This window comes from Halyomorpha halys, unplaced genomic scaffold, assembly GCF_000696795.3.
Source record: "Halyomorpha halys isolate HHAL.00 unplaced genomic scaffold, Hhal_1.1 Scaffold609.1, whole genome shotgun sequence".
Taxonomy (NCBI): Eukaryota; Metazoa; Arthropoda; class Insecta; order Hemiptera; family Pentatomidae; genus Halyomorpha; species Halyomorpha halys.
In genome coordinates this window covers 58,342-84,257 of record NW_027108275.1, presented here as the reverse complement: position 1 = coordinate 84,257, position 25,916 = coordinate 58,342, and the positions used below count along the sequence as shown (strand labels likewise).

General features: G+C 30.2%; 3 protein-coding genes across 4 annotated transcripts in view; 2 read left to right on the top strand and 1 right to left on the bottom strand.

Annotated features, from left to right (window-relative positions):
* The window catches only part of PIP4K (phosphatidylinositol 5-phosphate 4-kinase), a 16,949-nt gene extending 13,588 nt beyond the window's left edge, over nucleotides 1-3,361 (top strand). Inside the window, exon 8 of the mRNA XM_014426991.3 lies at nucleotides 755-3,361. Coding sequence (XP_014282477.1) covers nucleotides 755-942 — 188 coding nt within the window. The 3' untranslated portion in view covers nucleotides 943-3,361. The remainder of the gene's footprint in view (nucleotides 1-754) is intronic.
* Nucleotides 3,362-5,837: 2,476 nt separating this feature from the next.
* On the bottom strand, nucleotides 5,838-8,880 carry LOC106684742 (CDGSH iron-sulfur domain-containing protein 3, mitochondrial). Its single transcript, XM_014426990.3, has 3 exons — nucleotides 8,737-8,880; nucleotides 8,224-8,406; nucleotides 5,838-6,105 (listed from the first exon to the last, which is right to left on the bottom strand). The coding sequence occupies exons 1-3, from the start codon at nucleotides 8,785-8,787 to the stop codon at nucleotides 5,935-5,937; spliced, it is 405 nt and encodes a 134-aa protein (XP_014282476.1). The 5' UTR covers nucleotides 8,788-8,880; the 3' UTR covers nucleotides 5,838-5,934.
* Nucleotides 8,881-10,406: 1,526 nt separating this feature from the next.
* Nucleotides 10,407-25,916, top strand: part of TBPH (TAR DNA-binding protein-43 homolog) — a 15,982-nt gene continuing 472 nt past the window's right edge. Inside the window, exons 1-5 of one of the 2 annotated variants that reach the window (XM_014426988.3) lie at nucleotides 10,408-10,874; nucleotides 14,585-14,754; nucleotides 16,183-16,323; nucleotides 22,358-23,214; nucleotides 23,577-25,083. In XM_014426988.3, the coding sequence (XP_014282474.1) occupies nucleotides 10,637-10,874; nucleotides 14,585-14,754; nucleotides 16,183-16,323; nucleotides 22,358-23,214; nucleotides 23,577-23,607 (1,437 nt within the window). In that variant the 5' untranslated portion in view covers nucleotides 10,408-10,636 and the 3' untranslated portion in view covers nucleotides 23,608-25,083. Of the gene's footprint in view, nucleotides 10,875-14,584; nucleotides 14,755-16,182; nucleotides 16,324-22,357; nucleotides 23,215-23,576; nucleotides 25,084-25,916 lie in introns of those variants that run through there. The other variant, XM_014426987.3, reaches the window with a different exon arrangement.

Below are 25,916 nucleotides of genomic sequence, written 5' to 3'. Positions count from 1 at the left end.
ATAAAATCATGCTCGAGCACCAGATTTTTCCCCAATTAAGGATACACACTTTATAAGGCTGAATGAACCCCTGAACCCACAGGGTTGGCTCACGGCTACAGAAACAAAAAAATAATAATCTGCCAGAGCTGGATTTTAACCCAGGTTCTTGAAGTTAGTAACACATTGCCTTACTGCTCATCTCAATTTATATAAACCAGTGTTTTTATCCTGAGGTTCAATTCATACAGTGATATAATAATATTTGAACCATCTCTTAGGGAATAAATTTAGGAAAAGACAGGATAAAATGGAACAAACAATTCTCACTTTTTTATCTATTTATTTTATTTTTTTACAGAAAATATAAATGAAGAACGTTGTGTTGTAAAATGTATTTTATATGTTATGCTCCCATTATGGAAAAAAATAATATATATATATTTCCATTTCTATTAGTCATATAAAAATATGACAAAAACAGTAATGATTCATGAAATGCCATAATTATACATAATAATTTCTAACTAAAATAAAAACAAAATTTTCTGTTGAAATATTAATAACTTTTGGTCTACATATAAATAATGCTGCAAGATATTACACAATGGTTTTTGTCGTCAACTTTTGAATTAAATTTTTTCTTGCATTCATTTATTTTAGACAGCATCTGCTTTTCCACCATGATCTTAAATTTATAACAATTATTTCATCCTGTGCATGATTTGTTATTTACTTCTAAGATTGTTTTTAAAACCTTTATTCTATTTTTTAGATGCTCCTGTTAAGGAAATCTACTTTCTGGCTTTGATTGACGTGCTGACTCATTACGGCGTGAAGAAACAAGCGGCCAAAGCCGCTAAGACTGTGAAATACGGGGGCAACGTTGATGGAATCTCTACATGTGACCCTGAACAGTATGGTAAGAGGTTCATAGAGTTCCTGAGCAAGGCGATCGAGTGATTTGCTAGTTCCATCCAATGCCTCTTTCCTAGCCACTGCGCACATAATTGTTTATTTTTTATTAAATCAGCCACTGTTATTTTTACACCTTTTGTACCCAGAAAAGGGTACCTATTATTATAGTATATATTATCTTTTTGAAATGGTACGTTTTTATTACTATTATTTTTTTATTTTATTTAGTCTAGAGCAGCTCTAGCATCACAAGTTAAGTAGCTCCCCCTTTCCAGGAAAAAAAAATGGTTTTAGATTTATTTTTCTTTATGAAAAACCTTACATTCCCAGTCATTTTTTTTTTTTTTTTATTTAATTAATTTTATTTCTCTTAATTTACATATTTATTATTTTGATCATATTAGTGTATGATCTGATATTGCCGCAGTCATGTTTTGATGACTAGAGTTCAAAGGAGTAGTAATATTTGTGTCAAATCATAAATATCTCTCAGAGAATAAACTAACTTTTTCCCATATCCTTGACTTTTCAATTAACTTTTTTTTTTTAAGAGCACAAGCCTACTTAGTATGTTTTTTCTTTCTAAATAAAAATATTTCATACGTAAAATTATTGAATGTTATCAACTATAGCTCATGCTGAAAATTTCTTTAATAATGAAGCATGCTTAAATGTATATTTGAAAATGATTAATCCATCGATTAAAAAATTGTTGATATTGTAAGTTTGTTTTAAAATTCTATCAAGCGTTGATGTATTTATTTCATTTATAGATGTAGTCAATACTGTATACTGTATTCGCTTCGATCATTGTAACAATATTTTATTTGACCATTTGCCGCCTTGTGCTGTCGATTTTTTAAAATTAAAATAAAATCATCATTCACATTTTTTGTATTGAATGAATTTTTATCTTTTATCATATTTACCAAATAAGAATGTTAGTGTAAAGCTGATATGATAGATGGTAGAGCTGTGTTTAAATGTTTTTGCTATGGCTAATGCCTTATATATAAAAAAAAAGGATTATTATATTGTTAATTTTCATTTATACAATTTGTAAACTTTCTCAAGACTTTGTATCTTTAAATAAGTGTATTTATTTAGTTTATTTATATCGAAGGCTATAAACTTTTTATATCGCATACTAATAACTTTTTTAAAGGCCATATTGAAACTTTGCCATTGTATAAATTTAAATTAAAATCACTCTTGAATAACACAAATTCGTTTTAAAATTGTAAAAATAAACTATATGTGTGTCTCGATAATATTATCGTGAAAAACAATATTTCTTTTTCTTTTACAATTTTCTTAAAACTGAGCTCTTAAGGTCATTTTATTTTGGATTAATATTTTCACTATCAGACCAGAAATATGTAAAAAAATTGTTTTCATTTTTATTAGCTAACCACTGAGAAATACGGCTATCCTTAATATTTCTATTTCAATAATAAAATAACTGTTACAGATATAAATAATTCATACTTTAACTATATTAGTATTTGTGGATTAAAAATCCATCTACCTGGCTTATTATGACGATTTTCGGAGGACAGGTGTAAAACCGATTTATAGCACAAAATCAACTAGTAAACAAATTAACAAATAAAATTTATTTATTCTTTTATAATCAAAAAGTTAAATTATAAAAACTTAGTTTTTCCCTCTCCCCTCTCTTCCTTACAAATTTGTTAGTATTTTTTTATCTTAGTTATGTTACCAAAATTGATAGGAGTTAAAAAAAGAATTTTTAAGAAAAAAAAGTTAATTTTTAAAATTTATTTGTCGTTTTAAATGACATTGTTTGTACTACCAGTTGTTAGTTGAAAATTTTTGCCTGTATGCTAAACTTTATGGATAAATTTAATTTTTGCATTAATTATATTAGTCTTCATCTATTAAATGTATTCATTAAGAGATTAAATAAATTATTTACTTTATTTAGATGATAAATTTATAATCTCTTAATTCTTTAATAAGTACGATTATATGAATTCATTTTTTATTAATCAGTCGTAATACCTCACTGGACATGGAAGTTTAGCATACATCATTCATAAAAATGTAACACGAGGCATTTATTTCTGTATGAAATAATAAACTGATGTCATTTGAAAGCATCAATGTGATAATTTTGATTTTAATTTTGTATTTATCTGTTGTATTGTATATTTGTATCTATTATTATTATTATTATATTTTGATAATTTTGAAGTTTATTATTGTAATATATCCATGCATTTAAATATTTGTTTAATATGAGAATTTATCATTCATTGCTGTTTGCTTTCGCATCATGGCTTCTTTTTCAGTCTATAAATATACTTTAAGTGTGGAAAAAAAAAAACAACCTTCATTTGCTTGTGTTTTTGTGGTTTGTGATACAAATGTTTTATCAAGATTTCAGTGTTAAAGTTGTGTGTAATAAAAAATCTAATTAATAAAAGCTTGTTAAAATTTGTTCATTGTTGAACCCATTTTCGGATCAGTATATACATGTTTATTTGATTAATGGTTCGACTAATTGTCCTATATTTTAAATTAATCTTTCCACTCTAACTGTAGTTAGTTAAAATCTAGATTAGATAAAATGTCCAAATCAGAGGACTCTTTTTTTCTATTATTAATTTTTGAATACTTGTGTAGATGATGAGGAACCACTAGTACCACTGTTATAAGAACCACAGCTGGTTAGCAAATGTGCCACATGTCATCCAATTTTAGCAATAATAATAATAAAATATTGTAGATTATAGATCTAGGCACTTTTTAAACTAAAAGAGTTTTCTCACGAAATAATTATTTCATCAAATCATTATTTGATGATGTATTCTTAATGAAATAAATACCTTTATTTATTTCTTCAAGTAATTATTCACACTAATTTATGGACCTGTGCTGAAAGAGGATGAATGGAGAATCCGGAAGAACAGTGAACTCTATGAGCTATAAGGATCTTGTGACATAGTCTGCTTCATACGAGCAAGGATAATTGAATGGTTGGGTTCTGGGGGACAGATGGATGAATCAAGAATGGTAAAAAAGAATTCTGCTTAGAAAAATGTATGGTATCATAAAAATAAGGAGAGGATGACCTTGGAAACATTGGGTTCAAGATGTGGAAAGATACCTGGAAAATGTAGGTGTAAGGGACTGGAAGCAGAGAGGACTTGTGCAATAGAAACCAAGGCCCACCTCGAGCTGCAGAAAATAGATTTTATTTCTCACTACAAAGAGTATTAAAGTTTAGAGCTCTCTCTAAAAGAATGAAAGTGGTCATCTACAAAGTCATTGTAAGGTCAGTAGTGATCTATGGGGGAGAAAGGTAGTGAGAATGATATGGGGAAGAGTCTCAGAGAGTAGAATTTAGAAAAGAAGGAATGAGGAGGTGGTGGAACTGTTTGGGGAACCCAACATCATGGAATTAGCTCGAATAAGATGAATAGGGCACGTAGAGAGGATGTCCGATCAAAGGATACCCAGATAGATGCTCAATGAGAAATCGGATAGAAAACAAAAAAGAAGACATCCCCAGATTAGATGGCTGGACGAAGTGGAGGAGGATCTAAGAAGACTGAATGTTCAAAGATGGAGGGACAGAGCAAGAGATCGAGGAGATTGGTTAGCTGTGGGGAAGGAGGGCCAGGTACTTGTGCGATGATAGTCCGTGAATTATAAATCATAAAAAAGAATAATAATTATTCACTGAAATAAAGTTTGAAATTCATGAATGCAAGAGATAAACTACATTACAGAAAGATGATCTCTAACCATCACAGTTGCTGTCGTGCAGTATATACTTACTGTCGTCGCAGTATGGTTCAGCCATGTTAACCCATTTGATCCCACTTCCTCAAAAATGAGGCTGTGATTAAAAAAGAAAGAAAGAAAAACATTTATTGGCATATAAAAACTAAGAAAAAAGTATACTTTTTGAAGTATGCGCCAAAAATGCTTAATTTTGTTAATAACTTTTTTTATTGAAAAAATCGGAACAGCATATAACCTTCACTGGAAAATACTCAACATTTATAAAAAAAAGTCCCATGACAATTGGATGAATGGTATGCCAGTGCATAAAGTACCAACAAGCAAACATTCATTTTATACATTAAATATATAGTAAGTATTGCCATACTGAATAATTATAAATTACTGGTTTGAAATGTACAGGGGCGTAATACATGTATAAAAGGAGGGGTCAAAAGAGCTCGAATAGTAATTAAACAATTTGAGATCTTTAATCTTTCTTTTTATGAATAACAAACGGTCAATCATGATGTTCCAAAGATTAATTTCATTTCGAAATAGGGTGCGTTAGTAAATAAAAGTTCTGTATTGTGAGCATGAGGTTTTTTTTATATTGAAAAAAAAATTTTAGAGATCAGATGTAATTAAATTCTAATTTTTCTACAAAAAATTCTCTAAATAAAAATGATATTGACTGTATAAGAATAGTATTTCAGTGTTTCTCTTAACGGCCACTAGTAGTACTCTAGAGTGCCAGTCATTTACACAAGTCCTATTGTTTTATATAATTAACAGACATATAATTTATTATTAAAAACTTCTGTACATTTCTCAATATTGTTTAATTGACATTAATAATTTCTTACTCATCAAGTTTTGTTTGAAACATTAATAAAATTTTAATAATTGATAATGCTGATTAAGAATTTCTAGTAATATTTTATAATTCAGAATTCACATTTTTTGTTAGTAATTTCATTAGTAGTTTTGTATTTTAAAAGTTGCAGGAATCATAGGATAGATTTGGAATTTATGCTAAGCATAAAGCGTGGAATGGGCTTTATATAGATATGGTCCATAAATTATTCCCATAATTTATGGGATCAGAGTCACTGGTAGCTGTAAAAACAATTTACAAAGGAATAATTTTAAATTTGTAAGAAAGGAGTTCTCTTTTACAAAATAAATGTCTTATAAGAAAAGTGTTCTATTTTATATAATAAATATAAGGAAGGAGTTCTATTTAACAAAATAAACATCTACGTTAAAATAAAAAAAAAACAACTATTTCTTAGCTTGAATGTCCTCCCTCTTATGAGTACCATCACAGAACGGTCTATTCGCTGTTTGCTTACAGTTACAAAGCCAATAATCTTTCTCTTCTGTAACTTTGAAACGGACAGGTTTTAATTTTATTTGTACATATGGGTTTTTATGAGTTCCATCACACATAGGCTGAAACAAAAAACATAAGCTAAGTAAATTTTATTCATGTAGCAAGTTATTATTCTCAATTATTCATAGTTATTAAAAGGAGGAACGTTAATTTATTTATGACAATTGAAGCACTCAATTGTAAAACATGATATCTGATATTTCTTCTGAATTAAAGTTTTTGGTTTAACCGAAATCTAAGTCTAATTTCATAGATTTTTGAAAGAAATTTTGGAAAATTTGAATTTTAAAGGAATAATGTTAGTGTTAAATTAGCATTATTAATTAACAACCATTTTAATGTTGTGAACTTTTCAATTATCATTTTTTACCATTGAGTTCCTCTATTTATAAATGTTTTATTGTGAGACATTTTAATACTATAACCCATTTTTTTTTTAATCTTATGAAAGAAATAATCTTCAATTTTAAGCCTATTCCAACCTATGTACTTAGTTTAAAAAATATCATCCTTAATTAACATTTGACTTAGGCTCAACATAACTTTTTTTTAAACTCAAATTAAAAAAAAAAATTTATATTTATCAGCAATGAAATTAAAAGGAAACTTAAATCAGAAGCTTTATCCTACAAATCATAATAAAGTATAAAGATCTGTTGAAGCTCTGATACCGCATAACTGAAAATAACTTTAAAAAAAAATTAATTGTTCATTTTAGAGACATCTCAAAAGAATTTTTGAATCAGGAAAAATTATATTTTTGCAAAAAATCATGAGTTGATTTTTCATTGTTTTTAAAATATTAAAATCCTATCGTTGAATTTTTTATATATGATGTATTAAATTTAATAATATAACAACTAAAATATAAATTAATGTATAAAATAGATTGCCCATTTATCCTCTAGAAAAATTAATAGTTAAAATAAAAAATGAAGTGGAAAGAAAACAATTAAAAAATAATCACATAACCACCTAACAATCATTTCTTAATAGATTAGTATCTAGAATAAAGCATTTAGGCTAAATGGTACAACAAATTGGTACGTTTCTAAGTCTAAGCCCGCATGTATCTAAAATTTCTGTTCCCGATTGAACCATTGGATGAATATGAGAACTGAAAAATATGTTGGATTCAAGATTTATCTTATACCATCACTCATTTTACAAATTTTCAAAAATTCAACAACCTTATTCAAATTTTCAAAACTATTCTCCTAGTCATTACGGAAAAAAAATAAATATTTTGGATTGTAAATCACATAATTTTTTCCCTGAGAAAAAGTGGAAAATTGAAGAGGTCTGGAGTGCAGCCATTTGGTGTTTAAGAAAGACACAGTCTTAATGTTTATTTTTTTTTAATAGTGTAATGTTTTTTTTTTTTTAAGAATTACAAGATTAAGACTAACCATGATTTACAACACATGTACATTATTAGTACATTACAAATTACTGATAGCACTATAATTTGTCCTTTTAAGGTCCAAAGTAATATAGATAGCACAACAGTTCCTGTACTTTTTAAAGCCATATCCAAATAGTACATTTAATCTAAATTTCCTATACGGAGAACAATTAAGAAATACACTTGTTGGAAGTAGTGTTATTGTGAGTAGATATGAACATACTTTTAAACAATGAGAAAATGGTCAAAACATATTGTTGGCTCTAAGCTGACACCATAAAGTGATTACTGGAAGATTATTGATTGACCGTGTGTATAGATGAATGGAATATGGTCCGGGTGCAGTAAAAAAAAACAACTCAAATAGTAGATAATTATACTATTTTATTGGGGCGAAACGTTGGCTCAATAAAATAGTATAATTATCTACTATTTGAGTTTTGTTTTTTTTACCGCACCCGAACCATATTCCATTCTTCACATAAAGTGATTAGTATTTAGGCCCAACATAAGCTGAACGGGGTTTATTAATCTCACGAATGAGCAGAAATTGAAGGCAGTAATCTAATTAAAGCAGTAACAACAACACTGTGGATAATAACTCACAAAGGACATTGCATATAAGTGTGTACACACCAACCCACCAGTGGGAGTGATACTTTGGTATAGTCACAAACTACTTCATGCCTTATGAAGTATGAATAAATGTCTAAAATGCTTAAATGCTCACTGATAATTTAATATGTTAAAGAAGCAATTAGTAGCAACAAACCTGATTTTTGCTGTGGCCACAGAGACACCAATTATATGTTTTGTTAGGAATCAGCTTAATTTTAAATGGTTTCTTGTCATATATGACACCATTTTCGGGCTGATTACTGGCACTATGAAAATCTTCTAAAATATTTTTTGGCAATTCAGAACTATCTTTAACATTTTTTGAACAAAGAAAAGCCTGTAACAGATATTATAAAAGAGGTTATTAATATTAATAGTTATTCACTGCTTTTCATTGAATCAATATTAAAGTTCATCCTCAAACACGCTATTATTTAACCTGGTTATATAAAGGTAGGCCCAGTCTGATGTGGAAGGACTATTGTCATCTCTCAGACCATAAAAATGTGCTAACACAATTAAACTAACATGGGAACATGCAGGCTTAAAATAATCTTAGGCTAAATCAGAATAGAATTCAACCATATCACTCAGAACCAGGTGTCAGGGAACTTTTGCCCTGACAAACTTGACCTCATCTATCATATTTTATTTTTAAAAAAATTACCAAGCTTTTAAATTGGCGTATTCTAAGTGTGTTGAACTTTGCGATAATCATATCTTTAAATTTCCTTGTGAACCTTCATATAACCTCCCCAACTTATCAAAATAAATAGAGCTCATAGAGAAATGAAATATTTTGTTCTGGTATTACATAATTTTAAAGTTAGATTAAAAATCAGAAGTACACATATACCTTTTTTTTTACTGAAATAAACGACTGAGTAACAAAACACGTTAAGTAAATGACATTTACGAATTAAAACAGATGGTCTTAGCTAATTGAAGGAACTACCCATCCAAACCATTTAAATAACGATTCAAAGTTCGAAGATCCCGTGGTCATCTTCATTTCAGAGGCCTCTGAGTTTTATCGGAAATAGATTAGAATGAAATTTTATAAACTAGTTGGTTGGTGTGGGTAAGAAGTTTGGAAATAAAGAACGTATATCTATTTCGGACCAAATCTGCTGCAAAGAGAATATTCATGTCTTTGCTTATAAATTATTTTATTTGTTACATAATTAAGAGCATTCTTCGAGGATTTCAGATTTGACAGAAATTTGATGTTGTCGTGCAGCGCCAAAGTTCAGTTTGGTACGATAAAATAGAATTGACCATGGTATTGTGTACAAGCTGTTTGTTGTAAGTAGGTTTAGAGCATGGATTAATTAATTAGTTAATTAAGGTAAGTATGGGTTAATAAGGATCTATGGAACTTGTATAGCAGTCTCGGATGCCAGGTCTGGTTAAATGCCTGTTCAACGTTGAGAAAAGTACCGGTGCAGTAAATTTGCTTCTGTGTGATCCTATGTTTAAAAAAGGGTTAGTGCAGACCATATCTCGCCCCGCTAGACTAGGTGTTTCAAGAGGACATTCCTTCCAAAAATGTTCTTTGTCACGATCTTATCACATCCTATATACTAAAATAGCTCTCGCGAAATGCTAACTTATCTCTGAGACCGTTATAGCTGAGAAAGTTGAGCCGTTACCCAGGCGACCTCATATCTGAACCGGTACCGGTTTGATTCCGCCGTGAGGCATGTTTACTTTTTTTATCTTGATGGTCCCAGTGAATAAAAATTCGACCCTCCAATCTGATTAGAATAGGTTGATTACTCTCCTATAACCCTTCATGTAGCTGACTTGAGGAGAGTGTTGACCAACAGTTAAGCTTAGTAAATTTCTTTAGCTTAGCTTTAATAAGTTTCAATAACTTTGATAGTTCGCGATCGACACAATAATCAGTATAACACCCGCAGCTATCGGTTGACAACCGGTCTGAATATTGTTTTCTTGTTGGGTCTGATTCTATCAGGTGTCATTTCTAAAAGAACACTTGAAATTAAGTACTAAGAAGCATATTGTTAGTGAGTCTTATTATATTTAATGTGCGACCAGCTTAATAAAACTCCTAAAAACTCCAAAATATCCTTGTGATCGTTACATTAACCAAAGTAAAACCATTACGTGTTCTTGGAGAATGTAAACTGAAATTATACGAGCCATTAACTTAAATCATACATCTTTATCGTGATTTTTGTAATACTAAGGAGAAAATTTATCATTATGACTTGAATTCAACAGTAAGCATTTTTTTTGCAAAATAGTGCAATTGAAAGTTCAGACTCGTAACCATGCGTGATAGGTTCAGATCGATATTTGTAAAACCTTTCTGTTAAGAAAGTTCCAGCTTACTTACATATTAGTGGACTCAATAAAACATTAAAATATTCATATTGAGTCGTAATGAAAAATATCGTAATTCTCTAGGTGGCATTGCTAAATCGTTGCAAATCGACTCTAAACTTCTCTCACTGAACCAAAACTGAATCGGACGCCATATTAAGTGTGTGTTAGCGTGTTGTTTGTAGTGTAGTCAAGTTGTTATTGTATTTAAAGACAGGATGAGTTCGTATTTAAAAGTTGCAGAAGACGAAGGAGAGGAACCGATAGAATTACCGTCGGAAGATGACGGAACTTTATTGTTATCGACGTTAGCCGCTCAGTTTCCCGGTACTTGTGGACTCAAATATAGAAATCCCGAATCAAAGGGCATTAGAGGAGTGCGGTTAGTGGAAGGAAGATTGCACCCTCCTGATGAAGGATGGGGTCAAAATGTATATTACTGTGTATTTCCCAAAGGTGGATTATTATTTTTAATCGATTTACCCTAGCTATTTTAGTTTAAATAGGGATTAACTTAAGTTTATTTACTTTTACTATCTGTTTTGTGTATTATCCCCTGTAATGTATACAATAGAAGTTAATGTGTCATTTTTAATGCATGATTATGAGTAGGATTTTTTAAGTGTTTGGAGTTTATAAAGTTTCTATATCTGTTCATCATGTAACATGGTTTAGGATTCATATTTCGCTTATTGCATTCAGAATCATTAAGGAATTGGGAAGTGCAGTGACTAAGGATCTGCATCTTTTATAGTGAAGTCTCGTTATTTTTCATCTATTTTGTCTTGCAATGTTGTATCACTTTTTTGGTTGATGAAATTATGAATTTTTGGGATGACGTTTAAATATGTAAATTCGACAGGTGTTTAAACCAGTCTTGACATAGTTTGTTTTATCTGGAATGAATTTGTTTATTACCGCAATTATTATTATTATAGCAATGTAAGTTTTATAATTGGCACCCTAATTTTATATTAGAATGTAGACTAATTTTGTTGTTTTTCTAACATTTTGTAGTTTAGTTTGTTAAATTTATCTAACAAGTAAAGTTATTTAATTGTTTAATAATGTTTCGTGAATGAGGGATTGATTACTTTCTATTTAATTTTTGTTATTTATGATTTTAAATTTTGAAGCATTTTACTGGCACCCTAAACTTACTTGACAATCTGGCTCTACCTTCACTTATTTACAAGTATTTTCTAATATGTCGGTTGCAACTTATTGGTATATTAGTTCACTTAGTCTGTCCTTCAGTGTTTTTAGTTTTATGGTCGATTGATTGTGAATGAATGGTGTTGCAAGTTACCTGCTCCATCCATGTTCATTTTACTGGTTTCTACTTTGCTATAAACTGACCAATGAGTATCCTAAAATGAATTCTCGTTGTTTTCCCTCATCTGTATATTCAGAGTTATCAATTTTTTCTAAATGATTCTAATATTGCAGTACAGTTCTAGTATTGCTGATAAGTTTTTCTTATGAATGTAATTGCTTTTTAAAAGTACTGTATTTCTTCTTACTTACTCTTTCTAAAGAACTATAATTGTGGTATCAGTGTTTTAAATTTTTAAAATTTAATTTAGGTTTATGATGTAGATTCTTCTCTGTTATAAATTAGGTAACCTATAATGCATGTTGCGAGTTGTTTTTGATTTACCTACTCTGAAGTAGGTGCTAAGATTCAATCTCTTGATATACATCATTACTGTTACATATTTGTTTATATGATTGCTGAGGGTTCTCGCGGCAAGTCCTAAACATTTACAAATGTTCAGCATATTAGGTGTATAGACAAATTAATCTATGATTTTTCGGCACTTTGTCTTGTTTAGGAAGCGTTAGGGGCCATTTTAACATTCTTACGCTAGTCCTCATTGATAGTTTACTTGTTAAATAAATTATCATTTTTACATAAATTATCATTTGTTATGCATTGTAATCTGAACTAATTGCTGCAGGGAGGTTTCCGGATTATTGGAAAGTTCAAATTACATAAATTATTTAGAAAAATGATCACTGTCTTACTCTCTCTCTTTCCATTAACCTTTAGTTACATGCTCTGAGTCCAACATCACTAGTCACTAGCCGTATTTTTGGCCTACCCTTTTGTTTTCTTTTACAGGTTCAGTACTGTTGAATGATTTAATTTATTAAGATTACAAGATACTTAATATAATTTATTAAGATTACTTCATTTATAAATAAATATAAAAAGTACTCTTTGTATGGATTTATTTAAAAAGTGAGTTTGGGGTATCGATGTCCAAATTACTGAGATTACACTGTACCATCTGCCTTTATTAATTATATACAGTCAACTAATTAACTTGCAAAAGGCTAAAATATTTGAAGGATGCAGAGAAAAAGTACTGGTCCATTTTTCAAATAAGATATATCCATCACGCCTTTTATTAGAGTTAGACTGAAGCTTTTTAATATTTATTTACTAAATACCAGATGGGCTTGGTGGGCCTTACATGGTTAATGTATGTAAGAGGTACATTTTTTTTTGTTAACAATTGATTATAGTGGTGGTTTAGTGTCAAACAAAAGACCCCCCTAACTTTATACAATGTTATAAAAAAAAAAAAAAATTAAGATAAAATATATAGATTTGAGTATTGAAGTAAAGTTAGTAACAAAAACAATGACATTTATGGATTCAACAAAATAAATAATTAACTTCTAATGAAAAAAGAAAGTGAATTTAAGAAAAAGATAAAGAGAAAAAAAAGAAGTTAAAATAAAATTTTAGAGTGGAAATAACAGAACTTATAAATATAGAACTTAAAATGATGTTGTGCAGCAGCTTGGGCTTCAGTCTTCGGGTTGTGGTTGGGTTTCCCAAGTTGTAGGTCATTGCTTCTTTAACTGTAGGTAACTGGGAGTGGAACTTCATGAACCGAAGCTTCGTTAAAGATTTCTATACAACTTTTCATTTATTTGAGTTCTTGGTGTTATAAAGAAACTGACATACTATACTGCGGAAAAGATGAAAGTAGGTTACTCTATTTTATTGAATAAAATATGATAGTGATTTGTAAAATGTGGCTTTGATCATTTTATACTTATACCCTTTATTTTCTTGAAGTTGATCTTCAACTTTGATTTATAATTTTAGTACAGATGTGCATGACTGAAACGTTTAATTAATTTTGAATCTGTAATCATTATTCTGAAAAGTTTAAGTTTCAGTTGGGTTTAAAAAAAGATAATTCTCTAGCACCTATCTTTTTTAATTTAGCACTAGAATACGTTATTAGAAATGTGATGATTACTGAAGGGGGTTTAACTTGAGGTGGCAAAATACCCATACTTTGGTTTGCTGATAATTTGGTATTACTGGTTGAAGACGAGGAAACTATGTTGATAAAATCTAGTAAGGGTCTAGGTCTCGAAATCAATAAGAACTAAACAATACATGGTTAGGAGTAGAGATGGTAGCAATTTTTGTGATGTGGATATAGAAGGAAATATATTTGAACAGGTTGAAAGGTTTATGTATTAATGTTAAACGGTAATTTAAAAAAAAAAATTGAAATTAATGATAAAATAAAAGCAGGAAATGCTTGTTTTTTTTTTTTTCAATTTTAAAATTGCTTAGCTCGTGCTTTCTGTTTAGGAATTTAAAAGTTGGAATTTACTAAACTATTTTCCTCCCTACGGTTCTTCAAATACGCGAAACATGACCTATTAGAATAAAAGGAAACATCCCCTCAAGGTTTTTGAAAATAAAGTATTATGTAAAATATTCGGGCCTTAAAAGAATAAGTTAGAATTTATAAGGCTACATAATGCTTTACATTACGGCAAATAAGATGTGTGTGTAAGTTTGTAGGACTTGGTAACAGACAGAACCTTAAAATTTTAATTAACTCTGAAGCGACGGGTAGACATGAGAGGGATAGACCAAAGGGTAGGTTGGAAGATTGCACTAACTCTGATCTGGTACATTTGGATTTGGGTAGGTGTGTGTAGCCAGCGATTGGCGTTATCGGCATTGAACCTTAGAGTTAGCTAAGCCTTTACTATTATTATTAAACCATAATTTTATTTATTTGTGTTGTAGGTATTATGTTACAATAAATTAGTATGTGTGAGCAATATGAACATAATGCGCATTTGAATGATTTTTTATTTAGTTATTTTTTTATTTTTTGTAGAAAATAAAAGAAAATCAGATGATCACCTAGAAAATTCGACAGCCAAAACGAAACGTATGGAAACAAAAGCGAAATGTTCTGACCTTATTATCCTTGGCCTACCTTGGAAAACAACAGAACAACAGCTCAGGGAATATTTTGAATCCTTCGGAGAAGTTTTGATGGCACAGGTACATTATATATTATTATTATATATCATGTAAGGTCTTAATCGTTTTGTTATATTATGAAATAAAAAAACAAAACAAGAATTTTAAAGTAGTTAAGAGTAAAATTTAGAAATGTAAAAATAACAGTTGGGCTGAAAAGTTCATAGGCTAACATATAAAACAATTTTTTTTTTTTTTTATAAAATTTGATTTTATTATTTAATACAGATGCCTTCGAGGGTGATACAATAATTATAGTGGTCATACAATTTTTTCGATACCATTTTTATAGTATGATTTGTCTTTAGCCTCAAGATAAGCCTCAGTTTCGGTGATTACCTCTTTTCCAGCGAGCATTCTCTTGAGGTCTGAGAACAGGAAAAAATTGCTGGGGGGAGGGTCTCCAGATCTGGAGAATATAGTGGATGCGGAAGCAATTCAATTTAATTCATGAAATGTTGCCATTGTTTTCTTTGATTTGTGACACAGTGCATTGTCTTAATACAACAGCACTTTCTTCTTCAAATGGGGCTGTTTTTCCACGATTTCGTCCTTCAAATGTCCTAAAACACTATGTAATAGTCGCTGTTGATGGTTTTTCCCTTTTCAAGATAGTTGATGAATATTATACTATTCCAAAATACTGATGCCTTAATCTTGCCAGCTGACTGTTGCGTCTTTCCACGCTTCAGAATCATCACTTTGTTGTTATTTTTGATCAATTGAGAACTTGTGAGGCACCCACTTTGCACAGAGTAATTTCACCGCGTCTAAACTTAGCAAACCACTTCTCAATGGTTGATTTTCCTGGTGCAGAATTAAGGTTTTATAATGGCATTAGTAAATTTATTTATGGGTATTAGTCAAGTAACACTGCATCTTGATAGTTTTATTTTTAATTCAGTTTATTAAAAAAAAATAAAAATATCAAAGTAAGCTCTTCCTAGCAAAATATATCAAGTTAATATTGGTTTTCTCAAGAGATACACTCAATAATAGCAAAAATAGGGAAGTATTGTCTCTCAGATATCAGGTGACCTACGTCATATGCTTGGAATTTGCGACCTGAAGAAGTATAGTAATACATTCACATTATATTCTAACATTATTTATTGTCTTTATAGAGTTTTTTTAATCTCCATGGTAATATTTAATATATTCTAGAATTTTTCCTAACTTAGCCGAGCTACTTGAAGATAAATATAAGAGCATTATTGAGGATAGAGGACTCACCTTCTTCTCTAATTAGGTCACATAAATATTAAACATTACTCATTTACTGTATATCTTATTTTGACCTACACTCCCCGCCATGCCGTTCCCACGTAACTATAGTTTATACTTCTTGTATTTTACAATTAAATTACTGATTTTATTTTCCCCATCCTTGGTCTAATTTATTTTTTTAACCCTTAAACTGTTTTAATAAAATATTATTTATTTTTTTAGGTCAAAAAGGATCCAAAAACTGGCCAATCCAAAGGATTCGGTTTTATCAGGTTTGCAAATCACGAATCACAAGTGAGAGTGATGTCTCAAAGACATTTAATTGACGGCAGGTGGTGTGATGTCAAAGTTCCTAATTCCAAGGTTATTTTACACTCAATATTTCTTTCATTGATTTAATAATTTAAATTTTACACTAGTGAAGATTTTTTTGTTATATGCTAATTTTGTGTTAGGGATTGGAACTACAGAGTTGGGCAAAAACTAACTGTAGTTGAAACTAATTGCTAAAGTTGCCATGGATACGACCCTTATTCATGAATGAACCATTGATAAATAAATACTTCATGACAATTTTCGCTGTTAGTTTCAACGATAGCTAATTTTTGCCCATCTCTGAAGATCTAAAGCCTGGTTTAACTGAAATCTAAGTAAAATAAATATTCTTCAAGTTCATTTCTCATGATTTTTCACATGGGATGTGTTAATTTAGAGGATATTCAAAAAAATAATAATTATTTGAAAGACTATATATGGGGTCTGCTTAATATACTGAATAGTCTCGAACTGTAACTAATTAAATTTAGTTTTAAAAAAGGTAATCGTAACCTTTTCTATCTGACCCATACTATAGAAGATATTTATCAGAAACTGAAAATAATGCCAAAATTAAGGTGTTTTTTGGTTGCTGGCACACGTCTTTTAAAATAGAAAATTTAAATTTTTACTGTTGCTTAGTCTAAATAATATATTAATTAATAAATAAGAATTACTTGGTCTTTTGACTAAACTATATGGTACGCTTGTGTTATCAGAAACTAATTAAATATTTGTTTCTCTCTAAGTTGTTAGAATGAGAATCTTTTCTCATTTGGAAAATATCAATCTCTTTCTCCAATAAAAACTAACACTGGTTTTATAATGTCTCGTTTAATTTAATATAAACATCAGGTAGGAAACCTGAAAGCAGCTTAAACAATGTAAATTAGACTAGAGGATAATGAGAATATATACTCAGAAAAATAATAAAGCATGAATGAAAACAATAAAATGAGCCAGAAAAGTAAATAAAAAATTTATAGTATGATGTGTATATCGCACAACTTTCCCTTACCTACCGTACTTTGAATTTAAATCAGTCCTCGCTCATTACAGAACATATACTTTTATATTATTCACCATAATATAATATTTTCCTTTTATGGCAATATTTTCCTGTTTTAATTTTGCAAACTAGCCGTTTGGTTGACAGGTTGACAAAATTCAATTTTAACAGAAATAATATTTCTCATTCCAAAATTTTAATATTTTTCTTTTGTAAAAGTATGACAGAAATATAAAAAAAAAAAAATATGACAGTAAACTAAAATAACAGATTATATTTATTTTGCCAGAATCTCTTGTGAAGCTATTGACTACAAAGTATTGATTAGAAGTGATGATAATCCGAGATTGACTGGTCGACTGGTTGTGTCTAGTAGGATTCCTGGTTGCGACTAGTAGAGTCTAATTGGATTCCCAGTTGGCTTATGTGATTTGAAGAAGCTTTGATCTTATCTGATTTAATCTTTACTTTATTTGTAATTATTCAAATTAAATTAAATTATTCTGACTAATGCATGAAATGTTAAATTTCAAAATTAAGATTTAAATTATCAAACATTTCCTATTGTTAAACAAATTAAAGTAAACTTATAGTTTAAAAATTAAGATGAACTAAATAGGTAATTAAAACTTAAAAAATTAGATAACTATCTATCTGAGCTTAATACAAGCACAAAAGGTTCTATCAATATTGAAATTAACGTCTATTTAACCCTTTTAAAGAATTTTTAATCCTTTCGGAAACGTAAAACAATCTGTCGTTCTGTTCCCATTAATAATGAACCAATTATCCTTGACAAAATGATTCATTTATTTTGTACAGAGTTCAATTCCTTCATCTGTATACCAGGTACTAAATCATTTTTTAATATTTGGGCCGTTTCATTGTCAGAGGACTGTATGGGAAATTATTGATAAAAAGATTAATACAAAGTGATATAAGAAAAAAGCTATGGGGTAAAAAGTTAATGGGGGGGTTATGAAATTTCCAAAAGTTAAACATGTGGGTTAGTTCTGTTAATAAATTTTATAAGTGGGGCCTTTTTTATGGGGAGGTGCCGTGAATTTGGGTAGTCTTCTTAGAAAAAATAATAATAAACACACCGATTGGGTTCATAATTTTGCTTAGTTAATGATTAAAGGCTTCATTTCGGTTTTACTTTCCTTCTACCATCTCTTCTAGCCTTGCCGGGGGAAGGAATTCTACCTTTACTGATTCATATAGAACATGAATTTTTATCAAAAATTCTGAAGTGCATTGAACTATTTAAGAAGTAACAGCAAAGCATACTGTTGGCTATCTTCCTCTTTATAGCTCCAGCTGCTGACAGATGTTGCTGGGGGAGCAAGCTGCTCTACGGTCCTCTATATTCCCTTCTTTCAACTCGTATGTTTTAAACTAAACATATTTATATGTAATCTTTTCACTTTTTCAAGACTGGTTTTATTCTTTAAATAAAATAATTTGTATCCAACTAAACTCTTTGTATCAAACTCTCTTCATTATTTCTTTTAATGTCTAACCTCTTTGGCAAACCTGGCCATCCTCCAAGACAATCATAAATATAATTTATAACTCACATCCAACAATTAAAAACATTTTGTAGACTATTCTGCCCAAGTCAATCCATTTGGTCAAATCAACCTATTTTGTCACTTCCCTTTAAATTTTAAAACTTTTAATTATAGACTTACTTGACATTATTATTACACAGTATTTTTTATAATGGCTTACATCTATGCAATCTCTCTAATGCATTCAGTATTCAAGCCTTGATCAATCTAATTATTACAGTGCTATTCATAAGCGCAGTGGTTGTTTAGCATTAATCACAAGTAAAATTAAATGTTCAGACACCACATAATCCTCTCAGACAGGGTCTGGTGACAGATTTATACAAACTACTCAATGCCGACTGACCATCTGATTTAAATCCATAGCATGTTGACCCGTTGCTAGGCAAGTAATCCCTACTAACCTTAATTCCTGCATTTAAATATTACAATACAAGGTATAAATTATAACCGCAAATTTTGATTTATCCTTAGTTATATATTTATCGTTTATACTTGCCCATGCTCAGCGGAGAAGGGGGTGAGTTAAAGGAAAATAAAATAAAAATAAATATAAATATAATCGCAAAAGGAAAAAAAAAAAAGACTAAACAATAAAGAATAAATTACTCCTTAGGCGCCACGTTATTTTTCTTGGTAACAACGAAAACCCCGAAGTATTATGCCCACAATATAACTAAAATATACCCCTATATAAACAATTGTAATACCTTTACATGTAGATAACAGAAAACCTAGAGGTGTTACCTACCCACCTGTTGAATTATCTTAATATTCCGTGAACAACAAAAAAAACATAAGTAAATTATGAAGTTGAAAGCAGATTAAGAACAGCAGAACTATATGTACAAAAGTTTAATAATAAGAAGAAATATATGTACACAAAATGAAAAAGGGAAAAAAAAAAAAAGAATTCTTATCAATTAATAAAACAATTAAAACTTATAGGTTGACTTAACCTTAACTTAAATGATTAACCTTAATAACTATATTTACATTATTATTCAAAAGAGTATAAAATAAAAACAAAATAAAATTTAGTTCAAACCCCTTGTTGTCCTTGGGTGCACTCCTGGCAGAACATAAGATTGTCCGATATTTCCTTTCCGTCTCACCTTTCCCAGAAGTTCTAGGATGACACCTACTACAACTCTTTTATCCAGGACTTGGTGAAGAATCGTCACTGTACTATATCTCCACTTCTAGTGTTAATGACCGTCCATTGAAGTAAAACACCATAATTTTGAAAATACACCATAAAAAACAAAACAAAAAAAAAAAGTTACAATGACATTTCTCATATGGTGCTATTTCGGTTCATACAATAAAGACAGAGGGCCTTTAAACTATTACCACTTCACATTGAACAATCGTAACGTGTTTCAAAATCAAACTGTTACCTTCACAAAACCAAAATCCACTCGTCTGAACATACGTGTTCAAAATCCAACTGTCGCCTTCACAAAACAAAACCCACTCGTCTGAACATATCGCTCTTGTTTTGTTTTTCCCATGACAACCGTAACACCTCTTGTCTACACAGATCTAGCCCGTGTTTTTATTTCACCATGGCTCATTCATATCTCTTTCTTTAAAAATAAACTTATGATGAAAAATAATACAAATAAAAGTAAAATATAATTAAATGAAATGCTATGAACATTTACAAATTAATGTAACTTGGTGTGAACAAAAGTAATGTCAAAGAATGTTTTTAAGCATATTTATTTTACTAGAGTCTTGCTTGAAGTAGCTTGTACAAAGTATTGATTAGAGATGATGATAATCCGAGATTGACCAGACGACTGGTTGAGCTCAATTGGATTCCCAGATTGAACTGGTCGAGTCCTATTGGATTCCCTGTTGGCTTATGTGATTTATAGAAGCTTTGATCTTATCTGATCTAACTTTACTTTGTATGTAGATATTTAAATAGAATTAAATTATTCTGAACTATATATGAAATTTTAATCAAAATTAAGATTTAAATTCAGTCAAAATTGAATAAGTTTATTTTTGGATATCAAATATTCTAAAAGCTGTCCAGTTATCATGAAGATAAATTGTGATTTATTAAATAAATCAATATTATCCACATATAGTCTCAACACTTTTTATTACATCAATAGTCCAATGTTTAGGCCATCCTCAAGGACAATCTAAATATTCAACAGCTTATATTATGTATTCATTTTCAACAATTATAACAATAACATTGTCACTAATAATATAACACACCTTCAAATATAAATTCTTGATTCTATAAATTGTGGACAAAATTTTTTTTCTTATTTTAAACATTTTATAATTTATTTTTTGTCAATATTACCTTCTGGTTGGAATAACGGGAGTCCTCAAAAATCGTTGTTTTATGAACACATTAATTGTTGTAAATTTGAGTTACTGGTGAATTTATCACTTAGGTCATATTCACACTGAGGTACCGAAAAGGAACTGATCAGTGAAGCAAAGTACCAACTAGTGTACTCCCTGTGTAATAGAGTGGGCTGCCGCACATGGCACTACTTGTTAAAGACTCATCTGTGATTCACAGAAACCTGTTAGTAACCAGTCCCCTGGAGACTCGTATGTTGGATCGCCTAGTGATTACAGTTTCTAATTTCTTGAAGATGAGTGGCCAACATACCAACCTGTTGTTGGTGGGGGAAGGTTGAAAATAATCCCATTTTATAATTGATTATAATTTCATCTTTTTGGCTATTTGAAGAAGCGTTAAACGGAGAAAGCATAGATAGTAGAAGCCGGGAGTGTTGTAAAACCTTTTTAGCAGCAACAAACAACTGCTTCTAAACATTTTTTTCAAGGTATGAGTGTACTCAAAATCTTCTTACCATTCTTTTCCTCCTGAGGTAATAACACATGATAGTTTATTCGTCACTCAAGTCTTTTGTCGACATTTGTTGCTTGTTATCAATGACGACACTGGTGGAGATTCAGTTAAAAGTGAATGGGTACTAACTTGTCCGGTTGATAGTAGGCATAAAAACATGTTAAACCAAGTGGGAATTGTTACCAGTATGTTGTTTCTTATTCTGCAGTGTTTATCCTGTTTTTACATCAAATTGATGTCCTCAAATTGTCTCCTTTGATATCATTATTGAATTGTAAATAATTTTTATTTTCTTGATAAAATTTAACAGTTATATAAATTTTCTTGTACATTGGTTTTTTGGGTCACTGTATAAATTTGGTCTTTTTCTTCACTGAACATGAATTGGAGGTTTGGCAACAGATATTTTTCAGAGAACCTTATCATTTTTTCTATCTTTTCCTATAGTAATTAAAATTAAACAGCAATTTCTTTCCCCCTTTTGATCTAGTTTCTAATTCAGATTTTATTGTGATAAGGTGTCAATCAAATAATTTTATAATTAATTGATTTTATTAAGTTTAAGTTATTTAAATTCCTCCTTTTGTCTTTTTATAACATTGTTATATTAATTTTAAATGTTCATGCTTTATGATGTTTTCATTTTAGGAAGGTGCTCAACAACAGGTCCCTTGTAAGGTATTTGTTGGACGATGTACAGAAGATATTAGTGCTGACGATTTGCGTGAGTATTTCTCCAAGTTTGGGGAAGTGACTGACGTGTTCATTCCGAAACCATTCAGAGCATTTGCTTTCGTCACTTTCTTGGATCCTGATGTTGCTCAAGCGCTGTGCGGTGAAGATCACATCATCAAGCAGACGTCAGTTCACGTATCTGAGGCATCCCCAAAGACAGACTTTAATAATCGATACAATGCAGCGATGCGTGGTCAGAGAGATCAGAAGGGTTACGGGGGAGGTGGCTATGGTCCAGGTGGGAATGGAGCCCACATGTATCATCCGCAACAACATCAAGGTAACATGCAAGGTGGTCCTGCACCGTGGGCTCAGGGCGGCCCGGCTAACCGTGGTAACTTAGACATGCCGAACCTGCAAGCTCTTGGTATCACTGGGCAAGGGACAGCTGGTGGGGGTGCTGGGGGGCAGAACTTAACTAATCCTCTTGGTATGGGGCTCAACCTCTCTGCCCTGCCAATGAACCCTGCTTTAGTTGCCGCCGCCCTTAATCAAGCTGGGTGGGGGCTGATCGGGAATCTTCAGGGTAACCAGGGCACAGGCGGAGGGGATGCAGCACCACCTGCCCCGCAGTACCCTAACTCTGGGCAGTTTGGTGGGGGGCAGCAGGGTACAGCTCCTCCGCAACCCCCTGCAGCTGCTGGCGGCTTTCTTAACTGGATGAACCAGGGAGGAAACCAGACCAACCCAGAAACTGCCCAGAATAACACAGGCCAGCAACAAGGTCCCTGGCAGCAAAGGGATGGTGGTAAATCGCAGAACTTCATGAAGTATGAAAAATATGAGTAATATGGTTGTAGTGACATGTATTTGTTTTAACTATTTATGTATGTACGCGTGTTTTAATGTAGGAGTGATCATGATCAAATACCTTAAAAAATTATAATTAAACTATAAATTAGATATATTTAGAGAAAAATGTTTTGATTCGAGATATTTGAATAAAAATAATCTTTATTTTTCTTTAGATTGAATTATGTAAGAATTTTATTATTTATACTCTTAATGGTTTTTTCCTTAAACAATGTAGTTTTACATTACAGTTGATTCGAAAGACTTTTTCTTTATTTAATCAGGTTTTAGTTTAATGTTAGTCAATGATTATGTAACTGATTTCTCTAAATCGTTTCAGGATGGTGGAATTAAATGTGATCAATTTATAATGGTTTGCAAGGTGTTTGAGTGATGTGTCATTGAAACAAGAAGAACGTGGCCGAAATATTTGAATGACAGAAGTATTATTTGAGTGATAAGCTGTGAATTGTGTCAGTTATATTTTTGCAGTTTAATTGTGAACTTTAAGAATGGTGTGAGGATGTTTATATTTATTTTAACTTAAAACTCGAATATAGGGTAATAACTTGTTTTTATCACAATTATAGGCGTTTAATTACTTAACACTATTTTGTTTTGTAATCGAGTGTTTATTGTTTCCCAAAACAATATTGTCACCAAAGTGTAATGTTCATTAAATTTTCATTATTACAACTTTTATGTTCAAAGAAAATTAATTAAGTTTTTTCTTCCCCTCTAGCCCCTTTAAAATGGTTTAAAAAAAAAAAAATCTTTTCATCCTTTTCTTTCCTTTTAATTCTTATCTATTTTTTAAAACAAAAACATCTAAAAAAGAAAATTATTCTTTGCTTATTATTTTTTTTTTTTTTTTGGCTCTAGGTTGTATGGTGCCATATGACCAATTGTATTTATACAACTTTCAAAATAAAAATAATAATTGAAGAGTCCGTGGTAAGAACTATTTTAGTCACCAAAACTTCAAACTGAGAAAATATAAATTCAAAGAAAAGTTTTGATTACATAATAATATATTACATTTTATTCATATGAAAAAAATATATATATCCTTAAAAACTATTAAACATAAATTGTTCCTATGGAAATTAACAGCTGAACTCATTTGGTGAAAAAAGAAAAATTAATGGAACAGATTATCTAAAATAGAACATATGATAACGAGAACCGATATCTCTGTTGAATAGTACTTTTCTTTCCCAGAAGATGCCTCTGTATTTCAACTATTAAAAAAGTGAACTAAAATTGTTCCTCACTCGGACTCCTTAATTGTTTTTAACTTAAAAATTAAAATAATTTAATTATATTTAACTATCAAATAAATATTAAATTTAAGTTTAATCGGCTTAAAATTAGGCGCTGATAAAAAACTGTTTTAAATTTGAATACCTAGAAACCTGTAGGTGCCATTAAGACAGGAATATTTTTTTTTTTTAATAGGAAGTTTTGTTCCGAAGATAAAGAAATCTTATTTTGATATCTAAAAGTAAATATCAATAATTCAGTATGATTATTCTCTGATATCATATATATAATTTTCTTGTCTTGATTGAAACTTCTTAATTTAAAAGTATGTCTATAAAACTTAATTGTGATGTTAGGGGTTTTTAATTGTTAAATGTGTGAGTTGTATTAATAAAATAATTCTCTATGATATTGTCTATCTATCCAAGAAAGATAACATTTTTAAATTCAAAAAATTATCAGTTTGAGGATTTTTTATCTATTTATTTTTTTCAACTTAATCATTCTACGATTTAGAGATTTCTTTATATTTTAATCAGAATTAGGTAATATTAAGTAAAATTAAATACTAAAATAGTCATAAAATGGTATTTCAGCTTCTCCATCGAGATGTCTTAAGATAACAATATTATTTCATGAATGGAGAGAGATTTAGCAATGATAGCGTGTTGACTTCGATGTATGCTATTTCCCTTCAAAACAAGCCAACTATAGTATAAGGTAGCCATTCAACTGAAAGTTTTCAATTTACCTATTTTATTTATTTTATATTTGTTTCTACAATGAAAATGATTTTATTTGGTTGTATGTCTACCATCACTAGAGCCACGAATAGGAGATTAATGTGCGATGTTGGAATTAAACTTTTAATTATATCATGTTGCGAAACTAGTATTATACTCAACAAAAATAAATACTATTGATGATTTTTAGTTAATAATAATAAAATATATTTCAAGTAAACTGATTAACTGCGCTATAATTCCCAGATCCTTTTTTTTTTTTTTTTTTTTTTTTTTAATCCTATTCCATCAAACATCATTATTTATATTGTGTAGTTAAACCTTATTAGGATTAGTATCATTACGAAGGCATAAGTTAGAATGCATCTAACTTTTGAAAATACATTGAGAGCTGTGGCGGTGGTGTAGCTGTTGGTGGATTTTGACTGTGTGATGATGGTCTTGAGATGGTGATGAATGGAACTAGCCTTCGATCTTGTGTATAAGGTGAGAGAGTGAGAGTTTGTGTGCTCCCAAACTATGGATTTACATTAACTGAGAATGTCACATGTGTGGGTTTTTTGTATATTTGATTCCTGAGGCTGTATGAGATTAACTCTACCTGGTGGTTAACGAATGACTCAAAAAATAACTGTGATTTGATATTTTAAAAACCTTTTGTGTGATTGATGTAA